The 18,271-nt window shown below is 33.1% G+C and overlaps 3 protein-coding genes across 3 annotated transcripts; all 3 read right to left on the bottom strand.

Moving 5' to 3' along the window:
• Positions 1-65: 65 nt before the first annotated feature.
• LOC145004140 (HSP20-like chaperones superfamily protein) lies at positions 66-1,408 on the bottom strand. Its single transcript, XM_078963035.1, has 2 exons — positions 1,086-1,408; positions 66-575 (listed from the first exon to the last, which is right to left on the bottom strand). Exons 1-2 carry the CDS (start codon positions 1,222-1,224, stop codon positions 301-303), a joined length of 414 nt encoding a protein of 137 aa, XP_078819161.1. The 5' UTR covers positions 1,225-1,408; the 3' UTR covers positions 66-300.
• A 6,542-nt stretch (positions 1,409-7,950) lies between these two features.
• Positions 7,951-9,255, bottom strand: LOC145006686 (uncharacterized). Its single transcript, XM_078965756.1, has one exon. It carries the CDS (start codon positions 9,253-9,255, stop codon positions 7,951-7,953), a length of 1,305 nt encoding a protein of 434 aa, XP_078821882.1.
• Positions 9,256-11,856: 2,601 nt separating this feature from the next.
• LOC145005338 (zinc finger MYND domain protein) lies at positions 11,857-14,469 on the bottom strand. The gene is made up of 2 exons (XM_078964416.1): positions 14,365-14,469; positions 11,857-13,877 (listed from the first exon to the last, which is right to left on the bottom strand). Exon 2 carries the CDS (start codon positions 13,847-13,849, stop codon positions 11,969-11,971), a length of 1,881 nt encoding a protein of 626 aa, XP_078820542.1. The 5' UTR covers positions 13,850-13,877; positions 14,365-14,469; the 3' UTR covers positions 11,857-11,968.
• Positions 14,470-18,271: the final 3,802 nt, after the last annotated feature.

Below are 18,271 nucleotides of genomic sequence, written 5' to 3'. Positions count from 1 at the left end.
AAACACATTTTAAAAACTTAAAAACTACTAAAAAGCAAGCAATTCAAAACGCAACGATTAATGTGTAAATGAAGACGGTTTTTATGTTAGATGAGGAATTATTGTTGCATAATATGATTGATTTTTGTACCAAATTATACCAATCAAATGAACCCTACATCTAAACATATATTTTTCCACCAACAAAATCAACCATGTTTCCCCAAAACAACGACGCCTATAATAACCTTAATAATATCAAATTTAAATATGAGATATATTATGACATGATAATCTTTTCTTTTTGGAAGTTTTAAGGATTCAAGCAGCTCTAGCAAGAACTTCAGTGTGTTGAGGCAGATCAGCTGGTTCGATATAAAACCCCCTTCTGACAAAAGATCTTGGAACAGTTACCGTTAACACCCCATTCTCATAACAAGCAGAAATCCCATTGACATCAATCGTATCCGGCAACCTGAGTTTTTTCATGAAAGTACGACCGCCAGGTGTCATCACCGTATCGTCAGCAGATTCTGTACGGATAATTAGGTACCTTGAGTCCTCAACTTCCACACATATTTCCTCCTTCTTAACCCCTGCAACAACAAACAAAAAAACAACAAATCATATGATTATTTGCGAAAAAAGAACGCCTCCTAAAAACCACACATATTTTAACCATTTATTCAAGGTAATATCAAGAAACTCATAATAGGTAAACCAAACCAAGTTAATACTATTTATGTAAAATGGTTATTTTTTCAACGATCGCTGACCTATATTGGAGTATCATGTAAATCTTGTGTAAAAGTGACTGGCTTCGTAGCCCAATTACAAGAATTTAATTCATTAACTTGTTAAACGGCTAGCATAAGAGCCCACCAAAAGCCCAATTCACATTGGAATGTGTATCTGATACCAACAAAAGCTGAATTCACATTGGAATATTTGTATAAGATACCAACAAAAGCTGAATTCAATTCACATTGGAATTGAAACTTGAACCTTGATATTTATGTAAGTAAACAATCCAGGAAGGAAAAACCCATAATTTGCTTCTAAAAAGCATTTAATCTTGTAAATAATAGGAAGAAAAACAAGGATACCGGGGATATCCGCAGAGTAAATGTGGGATTCGGGGGTTTCGGTCCAATGAACGTAGTTTCCCGGGATGAATTGGTATGGAAAGAGGAGAGGGGAGGTGAAAAAGGAGTGCCAAGAAGGGGGAAATGTTGAAAACTCCATTTTTTCTTCTTCCTTTTTTGCAGTAAATTTCTTGGTAAAAAACCAAGATTTGATAATTATGGATGATAATTGAATCAAAAGCAGAAAGGAAGAATGAAGAGGGAGAGGTTGGTTTGTCGAATTATAGAGCAACAAATTGGGTGGTGGTGGGTTTGGAAAGCACTTTCAAAATGATTGGAGTTTTGGAATTTTGGAGGATATAACAAAACCCTATCCATTCAAGAAATTGTTTCTTTATTCATCTATCAATCAATTTGAGGTTCTGGTTGAGATATTTTTGAGGTGAAATCACATTATTACCCCTAAAATATGACATAGATTGTTGGATATAAAAAGCTTTCATTAAGTCATTACTATATCTTTATTCAAGACATTAAAGTAACGAAAGCAACATGGATGTCAGCAACAGAAGATAAGTTAGTTTTATGATATCCTATTCTAATAAAACAAACCTTTTAGTGGATACATAGCAATTTTTATGCACCATAATGCCATGTGTCAATTTCTTACTGTTTTTCCATTTTTTAATTTAGTTGACATAAATGCTTTAATCAAATCCAACTATTAATTGCTAATTTCCGGTAGTCTAAATTGAAACCTCATAATCGCTATCCCTATAATTTTGGAGAATACCTTCCTATCCAGTTTAAGTGGAAATTATATCCCATAAAATCAGTCCACGTTTTGAAAACAATTCAACTACAATCAAAATCTTTTGACTTATTACTTTGCAACACTTCACAAAGAGGGCCTACAAGAATCGAAATAAAAAACAGGTAATCATTGAATTTTTTTTGTGTTCATTAGTTTTTTTTTTATTATTTTTATTATTATTATCTATTTTTGGATAACTAAGCTATAAACTTATAATCAATATTATATAAACAAAAATAAGATAAATGAAAAAAAACATCAGGTTAGTTTTCTCTATTTTATGATTATTAATTCTTTTCGTTTTTTCTTTATGCAGTCTGCTACGTTTCTCAATCCAAAACATAATTATGCATAATGTATGTTAGTGTGTGCGTGTATATGTCTGGTGTAGTGTTTGTGTGTTATGTGTATGTGTTTGTTTTCCTTTGTTTGAATATGTTTGTTTTTCATTGTGTTTTTATGTGTGTATGTATCTGTTTTATTAGTTTGGTTTGGAGTATGTGTGTTTTTTCATAATTTTGGTCCCATTAAGTTTTATCATGGAAAGTTTGTACTTATTTGATGTTTTTGTAACATTTTCATTTTAACAAAACAGTACCAGTCCACTTTTGTGTAAAAGAAAGAAAAATAACATTTTCATGTAAACATAAAAGTACCAGGGACCGTTCATGCAAAAAAAATATTATAGGGACCATTCCTGTAATATACTTGACAGGGACCAGTAATGCAAAAATGTTATACATTGATCATTCCGGTAATATAGTTATTATATACCAACAACTTTCATTTATATAATATAGTTATTATATACCAACAACTTTCATTTATATCATTTTATAAACTAGGTTGATATAAGTTGAACTAAAATAATATTTACTTAATTTTATAACATTTTACTTTTCATTTATGCTGTTTAACATACTTTCTATTAATGTAAACTTATAGCATCATACCATCTAATATAGCATCCTACTATCAGTTTTGTTTATCATTTAAAAAATAAATTTGAACAAAGGAACTATTTCTGTAATTGTAAATAAACAGGGACCATTTCTGTAATAAATGGACCAAACTCATGAAATAGCAATCTAATTAGATTTATATGTATCATACAACATCCTACTTTCAGTTTTATTTCTCATTTGTACAATAAATTTATGTTATTGCGTTTATGGATATCATATTTGGTATAATTGATTTTTTTTATAACAAAATCATTCGTGGATGGAATACTTCTTGTTGAAACTACACAAAATATTTTTCCCAACATCTTCATTTCTTATATCAATTTAGGATAAAGAAATAGAAGGTTTTCATGTACTTACAACTGAAACCTCACTACAAAACCCTAATCTACTCTCATTCAATTACACTCAACCCTAATCTAAAACAGATTATACGAAAAGAAACATCCGATCATTAATCTATCAACAAAACGATCGAAAGACTATAACAACTTGTTAACAACACAAGATCAGAGAGAAGTAGAAGTATGAACAACGAAAAAAGAGAAAACCCTAGATCTATTTTTCAAGCTGAAGACTCTCATCTGCAAAATATCTTCCCTCTCTCTCTTCTTTTATATCTTGGTATCACGAATATGGATCAACCCGACCATATCAAAAGATCCGTGCATTTATCCGTCCCTGCATTTACACTCTAAACCCACAACAAACACTTTTAACATAATAACCCCTTTAAGAAAACAAATAAATATAAGATTGAAATATTCCACTATTTTCAACATTCCCCCTCAATCGAAATATTTATTTGTTTTCCTTAAAAATATCAATGAGACCCATTTTTTTAGATAAAAAATCATGTTGTTTGATATTCAAAGATTTTGTAAGTATATCTGCATTCTGTTCAGAAGAAACAATTTTAACAAGTTTTATAACTCCATTCGAAATTTTTTCTCTTACAAAATGCAAGTCAATCTCAAAATGTTTAGTTCTTTCATGAAACACTGGATTAAGAGCTAACTTAATCGTTGAATCATTATCACAAAATACAGAAACCGGAATAAAATTCTTAACTCCTAATTCAAAAAAGATTTTCAAAACCCAAATTATTTCACAAGTAATAGACCCAAGAGCTCTATATTCAGCTTCAGTGGAAGATCTAGAAACAGTAGACTGTTTCTTACTTTTCCACGAAATCAAACAATTATTAAAATATACCAAGTAACCTGTTACAGATTTCCTTGTAGTTAGACATTTTGCCCAGTCTGCATCAACAAATCCACTTAATATAAAGTTATCAGATTTAGTTATTGCAACTCCTTTTCCAGGACATCCTTTTAAATATCTTAACAACCTTAAAGCAATTTTCAAATGAGATTTCCTAGGTTTGTGCATAAATTAACTTAGCACTTGAACTCCATAAGCAATATCTGGCCTAGTAATAGTAAGATATATAAGTTTTCCAATCAGCTTTTGAAATTCAGTTTTATTATCTAATAACCCATTGTTTTTATCATCATTTTCTGTATTTATCATAAAATTTGTCTCTAATGGAGTGCTAACTGGTTTACAACCAAGCAACCCATACTCATGCAAAAGCTCTAAACAATACTTTCTTTGATTTAAACATAAACCATTATCAATATTAACTAATTCAATATCTAGAAAATACTTAAGAACTCCAAGATCTTTAATAAAAAATTGAGTTTTCATAAATTCTTTAACCTTTTTTAATTCAGTTTCACAACTACCAGTTAATATAATATCATCAACATATACAAGTAACACAGTTATTGAACTTTCAAATCTTCTAATAAACAGTGAATAATCACTTATGCTTTGTTGAAAACCAAACATAAACAAAGAAGCACACAATTTTTCATTCCATTTTCTAGGAGCTTGCTTTAAACCATATAATGATTTTGTAAGCTTGCAAACCCTAGAATCATTTTCAGAATAATATCCAGGGGGAAGAGACATATACACATCCTCAGATAGATCACCATAAAGGAAAGCATTATTTATATCTAACTGATATAAAGGCCAAGAATTATGCACAGATAAGGAAATAACAATTCGAATAGTCACAATTTTTGCAACAGGAGAAAAAGTTTCTTCAAAATCAATCCCTTCTCTTTGATTATACCCCTTAGCCACTAACCGGGCTTTATATCTTTCAACTTCACCACTTGACTTATATTTAATTTTAAAAACCCACTTGTAACCAATTGGTTTCCTATTTTTAGGTAAATTTGTTATTTCCCAAGTGTGATTACGATGAAGAGCTTCCATTTCTTCATTCATGGCCTTTACCCAATTAGGATCAGATAGAGCCTCATAATAATTTTTAGGCTCTACAGTCTTATTTAGATTCGAAACAAAACATTTAGCATCAATATTAAGCAAAGAATAGTTAACAGATCTTTCTATGCCATATTTATATTTTCCTTCTATAACATAATCAGCAAATTTAATTGGCATATGTGATTCACGTCTAGACCTAGACGCACCTATAGACAGCTCTACTGAAGGGGTTGAAGAAATATGACTATTTTCCTTAGACATATCAGAAGATAAAGCAATAGAACCAACAGAAGGAGGCATATTTACCTCGCCACTACGGTTGACTGACTCAATTAAGTCACTGTCATCCAAGTCAGTAGCTGCATTAATACCATCCTCCTGTGACTCCACTCTTAGTTCATCTAAATTTATAGAATCATTTAAGTATTCATTTTTATCAAAGTCATCATAGGAAAAAGGATCAACAGGGCCAAAAGTATTAAAAGTTTTATCACCAATAGTTGACCTCAATTTATAAGGAAACACTGACTCATAAAACTTCACATCCCTGGATACAAAAGAACAATTAGTATCCAAACTAAGAAGTTTATAAGCTTTCTTATCAGATGAATATCCTAACAAAACACATTTTTCTGCACGCTCAGAAAATTTATCAGATACATTTTGTTTAGCAACAAAACAAAGACAGCCAAAAACTCTTAAATGATCAAAATTAGGAGTTTTTTTAAAAACAAGTTCATAAGGAGATAACCCATTCAAAACAGAAGTAGGCATTCTATTTATCAAAAAAACCGAAGTTAAAACTGCATCTCCCCAATACTTAACAGGAACTCCTGACTGAAACATAAGAGATCGTGCCACATTAAGAATATGTCTATGCTTTCTTTCCACAACTCCATTCTGTTGTGGAGTGTAAGCACAAGAGGTCTGATGAATGACTCCATGTTCTATACAATAAAACTTCATTTGATTATTTACAAACTCTGTTCCATTATCAGACCTTATAGTCTTAATGTTAACACCAAACTGATTTAATAGAATATTTACAAAAACCTTAAAACAATCAAAAACTTCACTTTTAGATTTTAAAAGGAAAGCCCAAGTTGCCCTAGAAAAATCATCCACAATAGTTAAAAAATACTTATAACCCTCAACAGAAGCCAATCTATAGGGACCCCAAACATCTAGATGAATCAATTCACCTAATTGAGATGAATGATGCTGACTATGAGAAAAGGATTCTCTAGTCTGTTTTGCTTTATGACAAGTATCACAAGGAGGTAAAGATTCATTTCCAAAATTCAGTTTATCTTTTAGAGCACTTAAAGCCTGGTCAGCAGGATGACCAAGTCTACTGTGCCAGGTAAATTTTGAAACAAAACACTTAGGAATAGTTAAACTAGCAAAATTACCTAAGGGAACATGATCAAGGTAATAAAGACCCCCTGATTCCCTACCATTCTCCACCATCTCCTTTGACAGTGAATCCTGAATTTTACAATTATGTTCAGAAAATACAACTTCACAACCACTATCCTTACAAAGCTTGTGTACAGACAAAAGATTAACATTAAAGTCTGGAACAGCAAAAACATCAAATAAAGTAAGATGAGAAGATAATTGGATGTTCCCTATTTTGTTAATAGGAGCAGAAGACCCATTAGGATGTTTAACAAGAAGATTGAGCTTAGACACATCCACTGTGTCTCGAAGTTGTGATTCAGAGGCTATCATATGTTGATTTGCCCCTGAGTCAACAATCCAACAATCCAACTCTGAGAATTATTTTCACTGACAACAGAATTACAACAAGTAAACGAACATGTACCTGCCATATTAGCAGCAGCAGATACATCCTCATTGATAGAACTGTCACTAATAAGACGAAGAAATTTGGAGTATTGTTCACTTGTAAGATAGTGAGCATCACTCTTGTTAACAGTCTCAGAAGAACCTACAATATTGTTATTTGAACTGACAGAAGATGAATTTATAGAAAAAGATTTACTTTGGTTATTATTTTCATTTTTCTGTTTAAAATCCTTTGGAAAACCAATCAGTTTATAACATCTATCTATTGTATGGCCTTTAAGATTACAATGTTTACATTGCAATCCTTGATTTCTGATCCTGTTTAGACCCTGTCCCTTCTTAAAATCATTAACTTTACTGTTAAACACAGACACCTGAGACTTCGAAGGAACAATAGAATTTAAAGACCCATTCCTTTGAAGAGATTCTTCTCTAGAAAGAATGGAAAAAGCAGATTTAACATTTGGTAAAGGATCTATCAAAAGAATATGACTTTTTACTTGATTATATAACTCATCAAGACCACTCAGAAACTGCATTAGTTTCATCAATTTAGAATGATCATTAAGCTTAGTAGCAGCCTCACATACACATTCAGTTAAACTAGTCAAACCATCAAATTCATTCCATAAAGAGTCAAGTTTATTATAATAATCGGAAAGAGACGAACCATTTTGTTTTAAAGTACTCCCTCCGTCCCATTTTAGTTGTCCAGTATACTATTTTGGTTTGTCCCAAAATTATTGTCACCTACTAAAAAAAGACTAGTATAATTAAGAAAGTTTCCCATACTACCCCTGGTAATAAATACGCCTAATTACTACCGTGCATTAATTAGTGGAATAAAAAATCAAAAGACATTTGCATCTCATAATTACGTATGCTACTCTTTGCTTACAAATGCAAATAAACATTCTTTTCTTTTTTCTTTTTAAGAAAGCCAGCAACGTGTTACACATCAAATGAAAATTTGATTTGTTTTCATGTTTACATCTTACTGACTCAAATATGGAACTACTTCATCTATGAGGCTTTGTTCACACTCAATTTGTATTGGCAAAATACCTTGTCGTTCCAACCTACTTTTACCGATATGCGGTATTCGATAGTTGTTACCACCTTTAACCTTTATGATTTCTTTCATGCATGTTTGCAAAGTTAAGAAAACATTGTTAAGCTCATGAGATTGCATCTTGTCAAATGAGGTTTGAACTGCAGTAACCAATTCATCCACTGTATGGAGTACCTCTTGTTCTTGAAGTGATTGAATGGCCCGAAAAAACCCAAGGTCCAACACATTTAAATCTGGACTATTTGGGGGCTGAAAACAAAGTCGAATATCAAACCCATCTTGAGACGATGCTTCAAGAAATTCGCTATCATTGACATCAATATGAGGTTTTGCATTATCCTGTTGAATGAATATTGGACCAATATGGTTTGGAGGCCATTTAGCTTTAATAGCGGGTAAAACTTTTTCAATCAACCACGACCTCGTTGTTTCTTTAGTAACCGATAAAATTGGTTTTGTCTCCAATGTTCCCGCAACACGGTTCTTGCTTGAACGCTTAGCGGGTTCTTTTGTTGTAAGTGAGAAGATGCTAATCTTTCCGGAAAAAATTTCATTTCCTAAGGCATCAAATCTTGGCCGAGCAACCACTGCGAGAAACATGACTTTTGTAATGAACTTTTTGCTTTTACATGTTCTCAACGGTTCATCCTCACCGGGAACGAGGTAGTATCGTTTTGATGATCTTGATATGTAAAACCATTTTTCATCAATGTGGATGACATTAAACATATCATGGAATGTGGTATTGGAATTAGGTAATGACCGAGTGATCATAGATAAACAAAATTCTAACCTCTTTGTTTTATTTGCATCGGTAAGGTCCGACTTGATAGCATTTGTGTGTGGTCTAAGGTCACCTTCTTTTATTCGTCTATGCAAAGTTGATTTTGCAATACCTAATGACTTTGCAATAGACCGAATGGTAGTTCGACGACGTAATGGAATTTGTGAAACTTGATTCAAATCGAGTTGAACCCTTTTTCGCCCAACAACTTTTAGCTTCTTTGAAGAAAAATCAATTATTGATCCATTCTCCACTTGAAGTTTAGCCCGATTCCAAATACGACTTACGGTGCGTTTAGAAACTCCGAAAAGTGCAGCTACATCATTTATGGAACCCCTTCTTAGCTCTCCATTAGAATTGTGCTGCAACAAGGCTTGAAATATATCTTGACGTTGGGCATAGGTTGTGTGTTTTTTAGTCAATGAAGTTAAAGTGTTCTCCATGACTTACGTAGGAAAAAAAGATGAAGGAAAATGGTTTATAAAGATTCATTGAATTGTTTTTGGTGGGAGAATTTGGAGCCAAATTTTGCTACTGCACGGCTTAAATTTTTTTTTTCATTACGAGGTAAGTTTGGTTTCAATTTACAGTAAAACAAAAATTGGTGGGAACATTTTGCCTCCAAATACTTTCATTTTCCGATTAGTTAAATTAAGCATTTAATGGTTCTTTAATTATTTTTGTTTTTCTCCTTATTCCATCGGAGAGAAATGGTTCAACCGTTTCTCTTTATTAATGATTGATTAATTGTATTAATAGCTCATAAGAAGGGTAGATAGGTCATTTTGTTTACAAAAAGTTGCATTAAATGTACTTTTCTTAAACAATGTGTTTTTTACTTGTGGACAACTAAAATGGGACGGAGCGAGTATTAATTTGTTGATGGATATTGAAACTACAGATCCATCAGCCTTATTATAAGTTTCAAATAATTCATCCAAAATATCCTTAGCTTTATCAGAGTAAACATGACTAGCATAAATGGATTCAGAAATAGACCCTAAAATCCAATTGCATACAACAGCATTAACACGCTCCCATTTAGAGGTTTTAGAGACATCAGTTTTTTCAAGAGTTAAAGTTCCATCCACAAAACCCAACTTATTCCTAGCCTTCAGACCTCTAGACATGGCACTACGCCATAACCGATAATTTTCATTTCCAGTCAGTTTAATGGTTATAATTGAGGCTACAACATAATCAGAAGGATGAACATATAAAGGATCATCAAAATCGGCAGTAGTACCATCTTTAGGAGTACCACTGCCTTCAGGAGTATCTCCTGCCATTCTAAATCACAAGGAACACACAAAAAAGATAGGAAATACACAACACACAGAACAAATAACCGACCCTGTGTTGACTTAAAGTCCAGATGGTCACCACAGTATGTCGGGGCCCAAGACAGTCAACCACAGAGTCAAATAAACAGCCAAGAAACAAACACAGTATATGCGAAAACAAAGAAGAAGATAGAAGAAAAAGAACACCCTCACAGTGCTATAGGAAGCGATGTTGTTTTTTTCTTGTTTTTCTTCAAATCGACTCCCTGAATCCGTTCCCTACAAGGGTTTATCGGTGATGAAATCCGACCCCAAGAGGATTATTTCAGATAAGGGATTAATCGATAGCTTTCAGAGCGTATTTCTTTTTGTTCAAACTTGTAGTCACAGCGATAAGAAGATGAGAAGAAGCGCCAATCTGCAAGACCAATCAAAAAATCTCGCAGTACCAGGATCCAAAGAGCAAACTAGGGTAAATAGAGAAAGAACCCTAGATCTAACAGATTTAACAAAAAACAAAACAAAAAATAAAGGAATCAGTATACCTTTTTAGATCGTTGAGAACGAAGATCACCAAACGACGATCAGCCAACCAAGGCGTCGGGATCAAAGAACATGAGCCTTAGAGCTCTGATACCATGTTGAAATTACACAAAATATTTTTCCCAACATCTTCATTTCTTATATCAATTTAGGACAAAGAAATAGAAGGTTTTCATGTACTTACAACTGAAACCTCACTACAAAACCCTAATCTACTCTCATTCAATTACACTCAACCCTAATCTAAAACAGATTATACGAAAAGAAACATCCGATCATTAATCTATCAACAAAACGATCGAAAGACTATAACAACTTGTTAACAACACAAGATCAGAGAGAAGTAGAAGTATGAACAACGAAAAAAGAGAAAACCCTAGATCTATTTTTCAAGCTGAAGACTCTCATCTGCAAAATATCTTCCCTCTCTCTCTTCTTTTATATCTTGGTATCACGAATATGGATCAACCCGACCATATCAAAAGATCCGCGCATTTATCCGTCCCTGCATTTACACTCTAAACCCACAACAAACACTTTTAACATAATAACCCCTTTAAGAAAACAAATAAATATAAGATTGAAATATTCCACTATTTTCAACACTTCTCTCACCATGGAACTAGATGTTCTCAAAGATAATTTCAGTTTGAAGATTTGGATCCTCAGGTTATGGACCTTAAGTCCTTAACTTCATTCACAAACAAAGACGAACTGTTTTCCATTTACATTGACTTAGTATTAATGGATGAAGAGGTATCTTCCGACCAACGTGTATTTATATTATTATTATAGTATTTTCATATTTTATTTGAAAATTACATACTTATTATATTTTGTACTAATATATTATCGTATATAATTTTAGTGAACCAAAATCCAGTGGAGCGTGCAAAAAAATTGTCAATAAATTTAAATGTATTCTGTTTAGCATCTGGTGTTGCTTAATTAGGTTTATTGGTTAATGATGTATTTTCCAACGCGAGCATAACCAAATTATATTTGCTATAAATGCTTACATTTTTTTATACATCACCTAAAAGCATAATTTTTTTTGATGGAACAACATCAACACTGGTGACCTTTTAGCTCAAATAAATATAATAATATTAAAAAAAAAAATAATATAGTCATTTTACTTTAAGCACGAATAGAAATTTCTATAAATCCCTCGACACTAGCCTTAACTTTGTCATTAACAAATAATTATGCCACACATTTTATCATGTTCACATAATCCAAAATTATAAACCAGTCCAAATAAGTTCTGAATCAACTTTAAACAACCATAAAATTTATTGCTATTTTAATACCATTTTGTAACACCTCTTTAAGTATTAACTCCAAACACAAACCCATTACTATACGAAGGAAGATTACTCGACACACCGAAATTCCTCACAGGAGATCGAAAAGGATTAGGTGTAACAGGGTGCGTGATATGCAATCCCGCACCCCTAATAACTTGTTTCGCCTTTCCACATAAAACTTCCGACTGATCCGTAAAAAAACCCGGTAAATTCTTAGATTTTACCACCTCAAGAGCCCCAAACCAACTAGAACTACTCTCAAACCCACAGTTTAAACCTACAACCAAATCAGGCCAAGGTAAAAAAGACACTTCCTCTTGGTAAATACCCTTTACCATATTCACACGCACGTGGGTCCCGGTTTGAAAAGTCAACCCCGATAAAGTACTCGGTACCTTCGGCCCGATCATAACTATCTGTAAATTCCCCAGCCCGTTTAGTGTAGAATCTATTTCTGAAAACGCCAGCATCCAATCGAGCTCCTCTTCGGGTCCGATGTAGTGTAAAATGACTTCTTTACCCTTGAGTAAAAGATTCTTGGAAGTGATACTTAAAGTTGTTAGTATGTAGTAAACGGTTAGTGGGTGGGAAAGAATATGAGCAACCGGGCTCGATAAAGGAAGTGACCGGAGGTTGTAATACTCGGGCCAGCCCGAGAGAATTACCGGGTTTGACTTTGACTTTGACTTTGACTTTGAGTTTGACTTTTCATGAGGGTATTCATCGTCATTTAACCCTCCCCAAGAATCTTGAATTTGGTCTGTTGTAGGGAGTGAACCGAAAGGACAGTGAGAAAAACAAGGGCATTTTCGTCTCCACATACCTTTTCGATGAACACCGATCGTTTCAAGGTATTTACATGGGTGAACGTCGGAATTGGAACACGGGAATGTGAAGGCCGGAATCGCTAATTCCTCTTCCCGTTCCATCATTGCTTTATAAAGCCCACATTCAGCTTTATGTGATTCCTTCCAGTGTTGCTTTTGACAAAAGGAATCGCAATAGATTACACCTTTGCAATGGTCACAAATTGTGATTTGATCACCTGGAACTTCTTTATCACATTGTGCACAACGTCTTAAATCGAGATTTGAGTTGACCTTTTCGGGTTTTTTAGTAGGGGTTGACTGGGTTGACCCGGGATTTGAGTTGACTTTTTCGGTGTATCCATGACCTGGCGGGTGTGAGATTGTAACTGCAACAAGATTGTTACTTTTTGACATTTCAGAAGGAAACTGTACATCAACGGTTTCAATAAACGGGTCAAAGCGAATGGATTTTGACCATTTTGAGGTGTTGTAATCTTCTTGAAGCAAAGAATGAACTAAAGAAACGGATTTCATGACTCCATAGATGAATCGAAGCTCTTCGATTGTGGGGTTTCTGCATTGAAGCTCACCAGATGAATTGCAACGACAAATGTCAAAAACAGGGTAACGATTGTCACCTGAAATCTCTAAACATAAAGATTTGATCATTTTTTTATGCGAAGGAAGCATTAAAGATTCGACTTCATATGTTGCTCTCATGATCTCAAGATTTGGGACACGGATTGTTTCTCGAGAACCTGTCATTTTTTTTGCATCGGATTCTGATCTGAACAGGTATACTGCTAAATCTCCACCATTTCCGCCTATGAATTGTACACAAGGGAAGAGCTGCTTCTTTCCTGGCCAATCTGAATCTTTTCCTACTTTAAGACCGAAAAGATGATCGGGTTGAAATCGCTTCCATGGATCTGTTCTGTATAAAGATGCTGCAGCTTTGTAAAGGGATTTGATGAAAGAAGGAGAAATGTTTTCAATGTTCATCAAACAAGTTCCTGATCCTGTACCAAGTCCAGGGCCTGAACCAAATTGTTCATTATATCTTGTGAACAATTTCTTCAAATGGCTATCCATGGATTTCTGAATGTTTTCGAGCTCAAATCTATGATAACGACGAAGGATTGAAGCAGTTAGATTCTAGGTAAATATGGTGAATCTTTAATCAAGTGCATTAGGATCAGTAATCAACGGGTTAGCACAGCAGAAGTTGGAAACCCTTTTAATTAAACTGTTTCTTATTGATCAAAACGACCTAAGAGAAAAAGCTTCAAAATGCAAATCCAGACTGTTTATAAACCAGGTAAAACCCTAAAACATTACTGTTATGAACGATTTAGCCAGATATAGTAACAACTAAACTACTACATAAATCGCCAATTGCATAAAGTTCTAAAACAAATGACCTAATTTCATATTTAGTTTCTTTGAATTGCTAAACAGGTACTGGTTTCCTGAAATTACAATTAAATTCAGGGGGGAAATGGAGAAAGATTAGCGATTTGAAACCAAGTGAAGAGAATGTTATCATATACGCGGCCGAATTCGATTCATATACAGAAATTATAGAGATTTAGTGAAGATGATCATACGTATTTGCAGATGAAATGTTTGATGCTCGCAGTGGGAAAGAAAGGGAGCTGCTTGGCGAGAATCTAGAGTGGTCGGTGGTATAGCTAGATTTCTATTGATGACTGTGGAACTGGGACTGACATACCGACATATAAAATTATATATAATTAGAGCTGCACATTTTGGCGCGGACACGGCCCAGCCCAGATTTCTAGTTAGGGAAGGCTATTGCCCGGCCCAAATGCCACCTCTTTTCGGCTCAAAGGCCCCCACATAACTAGCAATAGCCAATTGGGTAAGACACAATTAAGAGGTGTCACTAGTTATATGGTAAATTTGTAAAGTATCAACTCATAGAAAGGTCTTTAAAAGAATTCGTCTTAAAGCTCTTACTCGACTTTTAGAAAGAAGTGAAAGAAGAGACAAACACCTAAATTTACATGGTCACATGGTCTCAACCCCAATCTAGGTATAGTTTATTGGCCTAGACCAATGAACCAAATTACATGATCAACACCCGAAACACAATGAAATGAAGATCAAAAATTACAAAAGAAAACTTTATCCCAAATTTGAACAACCCGATCCTAATTTGGTTATGTAAAAGCAGTAATCTAGGATGAATTTAATGATGGTTATCATACATAAAATAATTAAGTGACTAAAATCAATAAAATTATGAGAGCATCAGTGCTTTCTTTTATGTATTTTTTTTCTACTATCTCGGTCTTGAAAAACAAACAATTACTCTGAGAGTGCATTCCTTACCGGTTCTTTATGGTGAGCACCACTAAACATGGAATTCATGTATAGAACATAGAGATTTGTTGCATAAACATGAGAGTATACAACAAAATGGGACACTTGACAAGAAGACCGCATTAACAAAATAAGGATGTAAATCGGTTCGATTTCAGACCGAACAGACCAAAACCGAAAGAATTGAAAACCGATTAAAGAGTAAATGCGGAACAGAGAACCATATCGAATACCACTTACCGATTCCAACCGATTTCAGTCCGGGTTTGAGTCTACTTGGAAATATGCTATCTAATAAGGTGTTCAAAGCCGAAATAGACCGGAACCAGATCGAAACAAAAAGAACCAAAAACAAAAAAAATGATGGATTGGGGGAACGGGGAACCGGACCAAATATTATTAATTGGTTCGAACCATTTTCGGTTCGGTTATGGTTTATTTTTTGGTTAAAAATCTTATCCTATAGCAAAAGATATTATGCATTGCACATTATCGAAACATCAAATTTTTGCTATTGTCTTGGTTGTCTTTAGTGAAAAAAATGTGAACTTTCTATTAAAAAGTGAAAAATCATGTCCATAATGTAGGCATTTTAATGTTAAGGGGTTTTTTCTTTATTTTTCCCATTAAGTTCAATAAAATATTGAATGACATGTTACTGGATAAAATGTCGTATATATAATACTATTTTTTTTTTTTTTTTGAACTAATTAAGTACTTGTTATCATTATTATGGCATGATGTTTACTTTTGTTCTATCTAGTGACCTTTTGATTTGTTTTTCATGATGTGTGTGATTTATACTCTACTCATTTTGGCCAATTGAACTATGGTTTGGCCAATTGAACTATGGTTTGGCCAATTGAACTATGGTTTGAATCATTTAAGTTATACAAATTATTGAATTTGTATATGTTTTGTAAATTGAAGTAGATAACAATTTGATTTTTGGTTAATCAAAGGTGGTTTAATCAAATTTTGCATCCTTTAACATTCACGTGTTTATGTGAAATATTAAGTATTATTGTTGGCAATTGCATTAAACATAAAACACACTAATTGGCTTGTTCGAAGCTTATCTGATTAGATCAATTAAGTTATATTTAACATAAAGAGCTTATTTTAGTAATATACATTGACAATACTAAAATACTAGAATTTTTTGTATTTTAGCACCAATTAGGTATAAGGAATGTGATATTATTTAATAGGTGACAACATAGTTACTTAAAATAGAATTTGGAACAGGAATATTTTAATCAAAACTTTTGTATATTTTAATTTGCAAGTTCTTATTTCAATTAAGACACCATTTCTCAATTATAATATGTCTTGTGCAAAGATGCGTAATCACTAGTCATGTGTATGTGTGGACCGACCTTGCTTATCTTGTGCAACTTTCTTAGTGTAATATTGTAATGATTATTTGAGGTTATTTGTATCCTTTTTATTTTTTGGGTCTGACATCCTAAAAGAATGGTGTCGTTGACTCATTGTTGAGGACATAATTATTTATTTGGTAACATGATAGATAGGGGTGTGCAAAAAAACCGCAAAACCGAAAAATTGAAACCGAAAAAAACCGTAACCGAAACCGAAAAACCGGATATCAACGGGTCGGTTTTTGGTTTTCATATTTAGGTATCCGCGGATACCCGAACCGAACCGCTGGATAATTCTAAATTCATTTGCTTTTCTTGTTATTTTTATTATTGTATTTATTATAACTTATAATATATGATATTTGAACTTTATTATGTTTTTTTAAACTCTTTGACTTACTAATTTTAAGAAAGAGATAACTAAAAAGGAGTTTGTAGTTTCAATAAAATTTAATTTTTTATATTTTACAGGGTACCCGTGAACCGAACCGTGGTTACCCGCTTTCATACGGTTCGGTTCGGCTCGGTTTTTTTTGTCAATACGGTTCGGTTTCGGTTAGTGCGCATGATGTACCCGCCCCGTGGTCACGGTTCACAATTTTATTACTATCCGAACCGAACCGCCCGTGAACACCCCTAATGATAGATTCAATTGGTCGACATTGCAATAAATTTGTAAATGTAACGACATAATTAAGAAAAACAAAACATAATGTCAAAATTGGAATTTTGGTAAACTTACTGATTTTATTGAAAGTTGAAAAAAATGATTACCGGAAGAACATGGATAACAGATAATTTGGTTGATATTGCAATAAAATTATAAATATAGTGATTTAATTGAGAGAAAATAAATATGTTGTGAAAACCGAAAATTCCGGTTAACTCAGTGACTTTATTGTAATTTGCCTTTTATTTAATTTTATTCACGCAACCTATAGATAGAGATCATTAAGATGATATGATTTTTTTTTTAAAATATATATGTAATTTAAATAAATATAATAATAGTTAAAAATAAATAAAAAAAATCAAAAATCAAATTTATTTTTCTCTCGCATCTTCGTGTATATGCCATTAATGTTATTTAATTTTAGTATAGTTTTTTCATATCATATCTAGGGATGTCAAAAAGTCGTATAATACCCTGAACCAATGGGACCCCGACCCCATATAGAGGATATTTGTTAAAAAATATCGGGGGTAAGGGTAAGTCTAACCCCTTTTTAATTTCGAGGGCAGGGATGAGGTTGAGCAGTTCCGTCCAGAAACCATATGGAGGTTCGTTAATATATTATATATAATAATTATATAAATATAATTAAATTCAATAAAAAAAATCATATTTTTAAGTTTGTTAGTATAACGTTTTTGAGTTGTGATAACAATTTCGTTTTTAACATGTAAAATTATGTTTTAATTAACTATTTAAACCCCAAATTAGCCTATTTAAGCCCAAAAATCGACTTCATTTAACACAATAAAAATTAGGCAATTTCTATACGTACCCCTAATGTTGTGTACCCCCTTCCATGTGAGTATAATAATGTTTGTATACCCCTGTGTATGTGTCTATTTATGTAAGTGAATGAGGATACTTATAACACAACCCATAAATTATCCCAAAATCAATCAGGGGTGAGGATGGGGGCGGTGTGATGGGGAAATTTCGGGGGCGGGGATGCAACTCCTGTCTCGTTTGCCTCCGTTGACATCCCTAATCATATATTTACAATAATTATAATAATTTATATTTAAGAATTTTTATTTTATTATTAATAAAAAA

The sequence above is a fragment of the Lactuca saligna genome, chromosome 7 (assembly GCF_052625555.1).
Source record: "Lactuca saligna cultivar CGN05327 chromosome 7, ASM5262555v1, whole genome shotgun sequence".
Lineage (NCBI taxonomy): Eukaryota > Viridiplantae > Streptophyta > Magnoliopsida > Asterales > Asteraceae > Lactuca > Lactuca saligna.
Note: the sequence above shows the minus strand (reverse complement) of the source record. Positions and strands in the feature narration are given on the sequence as shown.

Excerpts from the sequence above, each read along its gene's own strand:
- LOC145004140 (XM_078963035.1), bottom strand. The coding sequence starts at position 1,224 with ATGGAGTTTTCAACATTTCCCCCTTCTTGGCACTCCTTTTTCACCTCC. Across the intron at positions 576-1,085 it reads TTACTCTGCGGATATCCCCG|GGGTTAAGAAGGAGGAAATA; the intron begins GTATCCTTGTTT and ends TTGTTGTTGCAG.
- LOC145006686 (XM_078965756.1), bottom strand. The coding sequence starts at position 9,255 with ATGGAGAACACTTTAACTTCATTGACTAAAAAACACACAACCTATGCC.
- LOC145005338 (XM_078964416.1), bottom strand. The coding sequence starts at position 13,849 with ATGGATAGCCATTTGAAGAAATTGTTCACAAGATATAATGAACAATTT.